Raw genomic sequence first — 10,942 nt, forward strand, 5'->3', positions numbered from 1 at the left:
GAAACGACACATGATTCATCTTTCGACTTGCAATTCGCTTAGGGCGTGAGGTGGTTCCCAGTCTGGCATTGGATCATGGTCCTTGAGCATACTTCACGGTGGTCCCAGACGAGACCAACATACCACCGGAAGGATCGCCACCTGATCCAACGAGTGTGGGCAGGACCATCTTCGCTTCGATCTAGCACCAGGCTATCGTTGCTTTGCTGTTCGGGTCTTTATCCGGCGTTCAAGATGAGAAGGGATACGTTTCGCAGCTGGAGAACTCCTATACTTGACATTTCGATGCGCTTTTGCGTCGTAGCTCATGGGAACAGCCCATCTGGTGAGGACAATGACTGTGGCAGATGCAGTCGCTTCTACTCTTGTCATGTTTGAGTTCATGAAATGGCTCAAACACTCCTGCTCGCGAGACTACTTTGTCTGCTGCTTGAGGCTAAACCCTACAGCCCTATTTGACATTCTACCTCACGGAGGGTGAATCGAGAATCGGGAGACAATCACTCTTACTCCTTTGTACCTAGGAGCATCAAAGTTGAGAAGACGAAATCTACGGGCTTGACATCTCCTAGCATACGCATGCCCAAAGGAGGTTGTTTCCTCAAACGAACCAGAAAGGTGGCCCAGAAACATTGTTCCTCGCCAAGAGGCGTCACGCCTGTTCCCGCGCTTTGAGCCGTGTGACGGCTGACCCTGGATCATGGGCTCGCGGGTTGTGAGTCTGATGAGCTAGGTAGGCACCTTTCCTCCCCCGTTGTATGCTGATCTGTCATTCTAGGTGACTAGCTTTCCGTCCGCCGGGACATCTCAGTTTCGCAGGCGGGCACATCTGCGTGCTTGCACCGCGGGAGATCTGTTGTCGTCGAGCCCCGCCTCGATCACTCGATCGGACGTCCAATCGCGACTCAGTCCCCTTGTTGGCTTCAAGCGGAATCTGCCATGATCGACCGGAACGCTTTTCCTTACTGTGCGCGAATGACGTTAGGCACATGAACAACCTATATCACACGACCAATGCACACCTCGAGCCTCTGTCTTCAAAGGACTGCTCGACTGGCTTCGAAACCAAGTATCTAGTGTCTCACGATCATAATGCCTTGTATGTCGACCCATGGATCCTTATCATTATGACTGACAACCTATCAAATCTAGCCGGCGGAACCTCGAACGAAAAAGACCTCACTCCAAAACAACAGCAGAAAAAGGAGGACTATGAAGCTCGCAAGGAGCATTCAAACAGTGGCAGCAACACACACAGCGGTCAAGGGATGGAGTATGTGACGAGGAAGAACCACAGTTCTAGGAAGGACGAGGAAGGACATCAGAAGGAAATAATCCACGATGGGTATTCTGGCAATCACAAGAAGGTTGAGGATCCGTAAGGGTGGTCAGTGTGGAAACACCCGTATGTCTGTGGATGAGGGATGGCTGAAAGGTTGTCAGAGACATCTGCTCTGTACGAGGATCGAGGTGACGGCGGCTTGGTTGAAAGCCTGCTTTGGCTGTCAGTCAACATACTACGCATACATATCCTGACAGGTCGACTCAAAAGCCGCGAAAAACCTGTACTTGCAAGACTACAGGTGCTAATATTGTATCCAGAGAAGCACATTGCCTTCCCAAATCGCATGAATTCCAGGAGACGTGCCCAAAGTGAGGTAGAAATTCCAGTCTGTGGTACTCCAGAAGCCCACCCCGCATTTACGCAGACCCCTATATCATTCAGCCTTGTTCCCCAAATTCCATGGAATTTGCGGTAGGAGTCGAAATATCCACCACAACATTTGCCAATGTTTGCTCTGCGCGGCAATGTGTAGCCTTGTGCGACCTTCATCTTCAATTCACTTCGGCACACTGCGTCTCCCCAACGTTATATACCGATGGATTACATTTTACCACAAGAATCAGAAAACATGGTCGATGGTAGATGGTATGGTGTAGTGGTAGCACGTCTGTCATGCAATCGTGCATTCCTTTCAGCCTCGAACGAGGTCGTACAGCGCTGGGGCAATCTTGGTCCGTTACCTGCAGGGAGATATGCCGACAGGAGACTCTGGTTTGAATCCAGATACTATCGAGTCCTCTTTTTTTGTCATTTTCGCCGTCTCGACGGAACCTGCTGATCTTCATTGAACCATGCAAACGATGCTGTCGTATGAAACATAGCCTTGGGACAAGATTCAAGGGAAGTGTCATTGCTGGAGAACCGCTTCTCACATACTACTTCTGCAAAATCTAAGCAAGAAACATTCAAGACCTTCTCAACAGCCTTCGCTCAAGGGGAAATTACGATGGTCTCCTTGATGCATTTGACCCGGACGCCTTGTGATTGCGCGGAGCTTCTTTTCTGACGGCCAGTACGAAGCGACATAGTTCATCCCCAATCTCCCACAGTGCAGGAACTTCCTGGTCAACGCGCCGCCTATATCCAGCCATTAGGTTGAGGCACTCTACACCGAGGTTGTCATCAATTGCCTTCCCGTGCCTAGATGAATGTTGTTGTCTCAGTCCCTCAAAGGAATCTTCGATGAGATTTCCAGGAAGTGTATTTCACAGATTGTATGACCAGCTGCACCTGTCGTTGCAGATGAGCCATGTTAGGCCAGACCAGAATGTGGATGCCCCTCGGGTGGCGAAGGATGGGCCGCAAAGCGGTCGGCATGGCGTTGACAGAAAACTGGAAGAGCTCTTTGACAGCAAAGGAAACTTCCGCAATTGTAAACTTGTTGGCTGTTGCTTCGATATCGGCGACCATAAGGTCTCGGTTTGCCAGGTGGTCGTTGCCAAATGTGGCAAGATGGTGGCGAAAAGTGTAGAAATCGTCACGATTGATGCGTTTCGAGCCGCCTTCCGTGGTCCTGTCAAGGTAGTCGCCCACAGCGAAATGACTGTAGGCGATGTGACGCCATTTGCGCCGTACGGCCATTTCGTCGCTAGTGGGAAATTCCAGCAGTCTGTTGCGTGCGTGATGAAGAAGGCTGAGAATCTCGCAAAGGAAAGCTCTCGTACCATATGCCGCCTGTGCCATAACGCTATCCCATTCTTGAATCAAAGGCTCGTCCGATTTTGAGCAACGACTGATCTTATCTTTTTGAGACTGAGATCACGAGCAAGGATGATTGTAGGCCTCGCTCGTCCACTCATTGAGTTTCTGCAGATGAGCCATGGCTTCGAGCTTTGTGACTGGGATAGGCTTTGATGTGAGATTTGCAACAACCTCATCCGGTATCTTCCAATGCAGCTTCAATGATGGAACCACGAAGTTTCTCTTGGCCCCAGGTTGTGTACATCCTTCTCCTTCCCAATGCCCGAATGTGTGATGCCGCAGACAATACGGTGGCACAAATTTCTGGTGTTTGATAGAGCGGGGGCCGTGGCGACCGGGTTCAATGTGTGCGAGCGACAACCGATCCTGTGCTTGGGTTGTTCCTTTGCAACTAGGGCACTTCCTTACAGGAGGGCTTCTTCGGAACCACTTGTCGCAAGACCAGCAGTACCTGGCAGGCATCGTGCCGCGGATAGGGAGTTATCGTGCAACCAGCAAGCAGAAACGATGAGGCGAAAGTAAGGTCAATTGAAGCGTGCGTATACTCAGTGTGTTCTTCATTTCACAGCAGGTGCGAAACTTTCGCCAAGAGGCAGTCAACTGCGCTCACCACTACCATCACCTACCATGCGGTCAAAATACCATCTACCGGACTGGTGAGGCCTCCCTAGCCTCGTCCATGTGTCCCGCGGATCATATTCTGGGTCGTACGTTCAAGATTGCAGACTGATTGGATTACAAGTTGAACTTGTCGCACGCTCCCGAAACCCCTCGCGCGACATATCCTTGTCCCCAGAGTCTCGTATATCTCCTACTCGTTGTCTTTTTGTATCAGGTCCATCTCAGATATTTGCCAGCGTGCTCCTAACTCGGAGGCTACGGGGAGGATGGTAGTTGGCTCAGTCAACCCAGCGCCTAATGGGGAGTGAGACTCTGTGCCTTCAGCTTCAATGTGCAGAATACACAGTTTCACTGAGAAAAACTGTCCGTCAAACAATCATGCAGCACGTGCTTCGAGACTGCGGCGAGGTGGCCTTGGTGTTGATAAAGGTGAAGATGGGTTGTAAAAGGGGATGCGGTTGTCAGCCAGCGGGCTCGGGGTTCTTCTCCAAGCGCTATTTTTAGGCTTTGTCAACCTCGGAGCCTCAATGGGGTTGATACCTACAGTAGATAATCACCGAAAGATCTTGATACCCTAAGGCCACATATTTAAGAATATGAACACCTTCTCCCTGCTTTATTTGGTCTGATACATTATCTGCCCCTCTGATACGGCGTCTGATGGGTTAGGAGTCAAGTCGCAAGCAACCCACCTACGTTGGGATCTGCACCGGTGTACAGCGTCCGTTCCTGATTTCATCGTATATTATGGCTTCTACGCCTGATCCCACATTGAATCTACCAAGAATACTGTGTCTGCATGGAGGTGGTGTCAATGCGGCTATCTTCAAAGCTCAATTTCGGGCATTCTTGAATCACGAGAAACTCCGAGATCGTTACCGCTTTGTGTTCGTTGACGCTCCCTTCTTCTGTGACGAAGGTGTCGGAGTCCATCCAGTATATTCAGATTGGGGGCCCTTTCGCAGATGGTTTCGGTGGCTTGATTCTCACCCAGAAATCGACCCAGCCGCCTGTTCTTACGAGCTCGAATACACAATTGAGCGGTGCATGGAGAGCGACGAAGGAACGGGAGAGTGGGTCGGAGTTCTTGGTTTCAGTCAGGGCGCAAAGCTCGCCGCCAGTTTGTTGTACGAGCAGCAACTCCAGGGAAAGACTGGGCCATGGAGGTACGCTGTTATTCTAGCTGGACGAGCCCCAATGGTCAGTCTCAACGAAGAGTCCGAACAACTTCCATGGATGCAATCAGCTGGAGGACTAGCAGATGCTGCAGATTTGGAAAGCATTTTCGAACGACCAGATATGAAACTCAAAATCCCAACATTGCATGTTCATGGCCTGAAAGACGAGGGGCTACATTTACACAAGATAATGGTTGAGGATTACTGTGCCCCAGGCACAGCTACGCTGATTGAATGGGATGGGCCTCATCGCATACCCATCAAGAAGAGCGACGTCGACAGGGTCGTTGATGCTTGGGTGGAACTGGCAAATGAATATGGAGTATGAGATGAGCAAAGTTCTACAAAAAATTGCGACCAAGCCACTGCTATCTCGTGGCCAGCGCTCCCCTATTCAATCAGGGAAATCTGCGAAAGCGAGGAGCTGCTTCTTGCGGATGCTCAATATCCCAACCTTGTCCGAGGTCACATTCACCGGGTCAATATCCCTGGGTCTACAGCGTCCACTGAGTTGTCGCATACAGCCTCCAATCCTCAATCGATGCCAGCCGGTGAGGCAAAGCAGTGTCTTCGTACTGCTTGCTTTCCAGCACCTTCTTAAAAGCTTCAAAATTTGGGTATGCGATCACTCTCACGAGGTCCCACATCTCTTTACCAAATGGACCAGCAAGAAGGCTTGCGTGTGGCGTGCCCAGGAACAAAGGCTTTACCGCGTCGTCTGAGCCTGCCACTGATGCAGAAATGGCACCCCATGCTGGAACATAACGTCCAAGGTAGGCTTCTTTGCCACTGGTTGGAGAATGATCCGAGTGCTTGGGGTAGGTGGTCTCCGTCTTGAACCGGATCAAATTGACCATCACGACGGGCGTATTCTCTGGGATCGATTTGGCGGCGACCGCGAGATCGGTAACATGGATTTCGATGGCCGACATAGTGGTTTGGTGGTGCAATGATACTTTGTCACTGGTGCTTTTCAGAAACGAGTTTGTTGGGTTTGTGATACTATGAAAGCTTGCCTCCTGACCATAGGTGCTCAAGACCTCTCAGCAGGTACTATCTGCGACTTATATAGACCTTAAAGTCCTCCTCAGGGTCTTAAGCCATATCTCAAGATGGATGTATGAGTGTGGGGTTTGTTGATCATGCATTCGAATAGTTGCGAGATCCTAATGGGGAATCTGCATAAGCCATAAGCCAACATGAGGCTAGTGAGGCTAGGGACCTGCATTATTCGTTGACAGGTAAGGAGCCGGTTTTAAGGAGAGGCCCGTGCGGCTGTTTGGCTTAAGCTTAGGTCTCTCGGCGACCACCATGGAGATCCCCTTATTGTTAATGCCCACTGCAGATTTCAGCCTCAATGACCATATTACGTTCGCTTCAACGAAGCTTGAACACTTTTACGATGAAGTGCTTCACACGAAAGCAGCAGTGGTTACAGTCCCGCGATCATCGCGTACATCAACACGCCTTCGCCGGCGGGCTCAACCCACCCCTGGCCATTGACAATCCCTACACCTATCCTGAAATCGTCCACCACTTTGAACCCAAAATGCGAGTAGACATCTCTCGCATGAGTATTCGTCGCCTCCAGCCATGCAGGCAAATTGTCTTCTCTAGCCTTCTCCAAGTAAGCCTCGATCAAACCTCGAACAGCACCTGTAGAGGTTTAAGTCAGCTATTGCAACAGAGTCACACAAGAACTGGTACCTTTGTCCTGCCGATCAGGCGCCCTTCCTATTAGATTCAGGTTCCAATGCGGTCTGTCGCCCAAGTGTTTCTTCCTCAGTTCATCGACCTTCCTCCTGTACTCTACCGAGCCCTCTGGTGCGTTTGCCGCGGGCTTCGGTTTCTCTATCCCAGGTGGTAGCCTGGAGTTCGCTGGTCAGCACGAGTTTGATTTTGGCAAAGTTGATAATGCTGCCTACCATAATGCAACGGCCGCCCAGTCACAGGTTTGAATTAATATTGCTCCAGTCTCGAAACGACTCTGGACAACGGGCAACCAATACTGGACTCTCTTCTCCCATTCTTTGAGCTTCGGATGATCTGGCCTGGACTCGCGACCGAGAAATATGAACCGGTTCAGAGCATCATTGGAGAATGCGGCCGCGATGACCTGGGCAAAATTTTTCAGTTCTTCCACCTTTGTGACTCTGGCATATGGAACAGTCACTTTGGCCGCCATTGCTCCCACTGACGCTTGTCCCTGGTATCCGGATCGAAAACCAAATTTCCACGTTTATGCCGCCACATTGTCGTTGCAAAAAATTGGTGAGTCATCGCGACATATTTCGTGCTCCATTTGCTCCATACAATGGTGCAACATGGCGGAGAACCCCGCAAATGTATGAGGCCGCATTTCAGAATAAATTCTTCAGAATATGACGCCGATTCTTTGTATTCCTGTCTACATTTTCACTTTGCGCAGCACAATCGTCCACTCGGCAAGACAAAGCCTGGATTTGATGGACTGGGACATGAGCGGTCGAGCTGCCATGGACTCGGGCCCTGGACCAACATCTCGTCCCTGTGTTTGACATTCGCTATTGATTGTTGGAAGCTACGAGGCCAATGACATGCTCGGCCTCGTCATTATCAATAACATCATCTTCAAGTTCACCAGTAGTCCCCGTCAGTCCCCTATACATCTCTTCTTCGCACTCCGCCAATTTGGAGTGTACGAGCTTCCCAGGCTTCAAGCCATAAAAGTCGCAAAACATCATGATCATCGGTTTCCACTTGTCGGCGTCGATCCGATTACGATATCCAGCTAATCTGAGCTCCTCATGAATGCTGACCCTCAGTATCCTGACCTCGATCGCGAGTACCAGTCCCTCGACCGCCCTACCTCGATACATCTTGTGCGACACAACGAGCTCAGCTTCCATGATTACAGGGCATTCCTTGATTCCAGGGCAAGCAACATGCTTGGATGGGACCGGCGTCAACCCTGCACGCCCGAATTTATCCTTGACGAAGGTGTACCCCCGGGGTGCTTTGCCAGCAGGGACTGGATCCGTGCCCGTAGTACGAGCGAGCGCGTTGACCGCGTCAATCTGGTTGTCCGAGGCTAGATTAAGCACACACTGCCCTGTGCGTAGCAGATTTTGCGTCGTTTGGGATGATGCATCCAAGCCGAGCATGCAGCCATGACCGAGCCAGAAGACTGAGGACATGGGACCGATATTTGCCGAACCATCTGAGTTGGTGGTGCTGATCAAGGTGACAGGTGTACCCCAGTACAAGATTGCCGGTGAGATTTCTTGATGAGACATTGTGATAGGTTTGCTTGTTCTTCGTCGGCAATCGAAAGGATTTGTCACAGTGAAAGTTGATGCTCGAATGGTTGAGTGCCACCGACATGACAGCTCATGGCGAAGAAGGATCTCTTATAGCCCTGGTAATTGGAATTCGACAGCATACAGGCGAGCTACCGGCGCGAATACTCTAACCCGCAGACAACACAGGTATCAACTCTGTTCAAAGACTCCCGACGGCAAATTTGAAGCATATTGGGTTCTCATGCTCTGACGATTCAGCCGGCTGCCCTATATGTGCATATTCTGCGGCCTAATCCCCAAGCAGCAAGCCGTCGCTTGTTATCATTGGTCAGTTTGAGAGCAACCCGAAGCTGGATCCGATCTTCCGTCGTCAGTGGCTGTTCGGCCTCCGGGGATATCTACTTCAACCTCGCTCTCCAGTTACAGTGTCTTTCCACCATGCTCTGAGTTATGGCGAATAGCTTTGCATGACTAACATGATATGGGGCTGCTTGTTATGCGCTTTACCACAAAGAAATATCCTACGATCATCTCTCGATCTCAAATGGGGCTGAGGGGCGTTGAATTACAATATCTTGCTCTCGGCGAAAGTCCGCAGCATTTTACCGTCAACCTTCATCGGCCTTGCAGTATGCTATCCTGAGGCTGGCCCCTATTGCTGAGTAAGTGGCCAGTCAGGAAACGACTTTGCCATGAAGTCGGGCATAGCACACCTCAAGCAATGTACGCTGGTATATCGTGTTGTGAATATGTGGTAGTTCTTTCTCCCACTATACGACGTGTTGAAGGGGCGTATCTAGTTCCAGATCCATGAGCTTGACGGGCTAACAAGCACAGGTAAGCATTCCTCTCCTTCATTCTGGGTCGAAAAGAGCGAAGCCAACAAGACTTCAAGATGGTTAGAATGAAAAAGCGCTAGTGTGGAATCCTCTCGGATGGTAGGGGATTCAACCTTGGATCTCCCCTATATATGCCTGGAAAGATGTCTGCGACCTATGTGCTGATTATGTCTAGCCAACCTTTCTCAACCCCGGAGGCGCGGTGGACGGCTGTCCGCACACGAGACAGTAGTGCTGTGGGCTCATTCATCTATGCTGTTAAGACCACAGGAGTCTACTGCCGACCAGACTGCAAAGCCCGACTAGCCCGACGAGCCAACGTCGCCTTCTACGAAGACATTCCCCAAGCAGAAGAAGCAGGCTTTCGGGCGTGCAAGAGATGCAAGCCAAATGCTCCGCCTGATTACGACAGAGAGCCTGTGTTGGCCAAGATTCGAGAGGCAGTAAACCACGTCAGGGAAGGGGCTGCACGTGGCGAGAAAGTCACCTTGAAAGAGTTGTCCAGCCGAGTCGGTCTGAGCAAGTGGCACCTACAGCGAGTCTTCACCAAGATCAATCGCATGTCACCAAGGGCCATGGCCAATTCGATCATCAACACGATGGAAACAGAAGCAGCCGAGACTTCTGCGCGCAATGAGGCTGCGAGGGACCGAAGAGAATCCAGCAGCCATTCGAGTATGGCCTCTGACAGGAGTTATCCGGATGAAACCGAGATACACCGATTGGGTCTGCCAAGCACCTTACAGGATTTCCCAACGCAGTACGACGATCCGGACGTTGATAGTGTGTTGAGAGATCTGTTCCCTGAGCTCTACTGAAGCTCCAACATACGCCACACTGGAGGGATAAATAGAATAGCCGGGCAAGGAGGCACCACTGCTGGTTGGTCGTCAATGGAGAGTTCTAGGTGTGGATACATGTCGAAAGTAGACAGCTGCGGGCGTTTTTATCGGCCTCGACGATAAACATTCAGTGTCTCATTCAAGATCAATGAACGTAAAGTACTTGCTTTTGATCTGGCGGTCCCCTCTGATCTCTCTTCCTTCATCGTCCGAGCGCTCGCAGCCCTTTGCGTGTTTCTTCAGGGCGGTCTTATCATCATTTGCGCGAGATCATGAACAGGATGTTGCGCAGATTGCGGAAACCACTCATGGTGTGAGCCTCATGTGATACCGATCCCCTTCGAGGTCTTTTCGACTTGTTTCCACACTCGCCCTGTGCTTAGATAATGTGGGGTGCTTTGAAGATCCCGTTTGCCGGCGGAGGACTTTTGCGATAAGCGTTATCGTGCCGATAAGCCTGACTTAAGTTAGCTTGTCTGATGGGACCCTGAAACTTAACCTGGGAGATGAAGATGGTTCCTAGGTCTCTGATGAGAGTGAAAAGCGTTTGTCAGGTCTTTATCAGCGTGTTCACTATCCAAGAGCTGAGATCATTCTGCTTCATGTCACAAGCCTTTTGAAGAAGCACTTGGACCTGGAAAAAGTAAGCCATGGGTGTTCTAATGTCTGTTTGAGCGTACGAAAACAGATGGATGCAGTTCCGCTGTACAGATAGATAGGTGATCTGTTTCTGCGTTCTATCTACACCAACAACGCTCATGGGAATCGCGCGATCTCAGTGGCTCACTCGACTTACTCATTGCACATGGTACGATAGAGAGTAAGATAGGGAGTGAGTCGTGGCTAGCTGCTGAAGAGCCTGAGGGTAATTCCGACAGACTGTTTGACAGGGGTTCTCTGACCAGAACACGAGGTTGAAGCCTGACAAAAGATTGTGATGCCTGGCATGGTCAGCCCTATCTGCCTTAGCTTGACACCTGGAGGGTTTAGCGGCGCGCCTAGGGTCACTTAGGTGCGTGATTGGGATATGGAGACATTGGAGAGTCGTTATTGGGCCTGGGGCTCCGGAGTGTCAACGAGTCAAAACTCCTCCTCCAGACACCTCGAGTTCGGCTCTCTCCAAATCTCATCACCT

At 50.7% G+C, this 10,942-nt stretch overlaps 5 protein-coding genes across 5 annotated transcripts; 2 read left to right on the plus strand and 3 right to left on the minus strand.

Annotated features, from left to right (window-relative positions):
• Window positions 1-4,230: 4,230 nt before the first annotated feature.
• On the plus strand, window positions 4,231-5,256 carry EDD37DRAFT_164256 (serine hydrolase FSH). The gene has a single exon (XM_062809780.1). The coding sequence runs from the start codon at window positions 4,415-4,417 to the stop codon at window positions 5,171-5,173; it is 759 nt and encodes a 252-aa protein (XP_062666550.1). The 5' UTR covers window positions 4,231-4,414; the 3' UTR covers window positions 5,174-5,256.
• Window positions 5,156-5,990, minus strand: EDD37DRAFT_164263 (uncharacterized protein). Its single transcript, XM_062809781.1, has one exon. It carries the CDS (start codon window positions 5,775-5,777, stop codon window positions 5,340-5,342), a length of 438 nt encoding a protein of 145 aa, XP_062666551.1. The 5' UTR covers window positions 5,778-5,990; the 3' UTR covers window positions 5,156-5,339.
• Window positions 5,991-6,277: 287 nt separating this feature from the next.
• Window positions 6,278-7,030, minus strand: EDD37DRAFT_612873 (uncharacterized protein; the record flags this gene model as incomplete). The annotated part of the gene is made up of 3 exons (XM_062815402.1): window positions 6,278-6,501; window positions 6,553-6,713; window positions 6,771-7,030. The coding sequence occupies 3 exons, from the start codon at window positions 7,028-7,030 to the stop codon at window positions 6,278-6,280; spliced, it is 645 nt and encodes a 214-aa protein (XP_062666552.1).
• Window positions 7,031-7,264: 234 nt separating this feature from the next.
• On the minus strand, window positions 7,265-8,364 carry EDD37DRAFT_164284 (uncharacterized protein). The gene has a single exon (XM_062809782.1). The coding sequence runs from the start codon at window positions 8,118-8,120 to the stop codon at window positions 7,389-7,391; it is 732 nt and encodes a 243-aa protein (XP_062666553.1). The 5' UTR covers window positions 8,121-8,364; the 3' UTR covers window positions 7,265-7,388.
• Window positions 8,365-9,132: 768 nt separating this feature from the next.
• EDD37DRAFT_612875 (metal binding domain of Ada-domain-containing protein) lies at window positions 9,133-9,783 on the plus strand (the record flags this gene model as incomplete). Its single annotated transcript, XM_062815403.1, has 1 exon — window positions 9,133-9,783. One exon carries the CDS (start codon window positions 9,133-9,135, stop codon window positions 9,781-9,783), a length of 651 nt encoding a protein of 216 aa, XP_062666554.1.
• Between the last annotated feature and the right edge of the window lie 1,159 nt (window positions 9,784-10,942).

The sequence above is a fragment of the Exophiala viscosa genome (genome assembly GCF_022695815.1).
Source record: "Exophiala viscosa unplaced genomic scaffold EDD37scaffold_12, whole genome shotgun sequence".
Taxonomy (NCBI): Eukaryota; Fungi; Ascomycota; class Eurotiomycetes; order Chaetothyriales; family Herpotrichiellaceae; genus Exophiala; species Exophiala viscosa.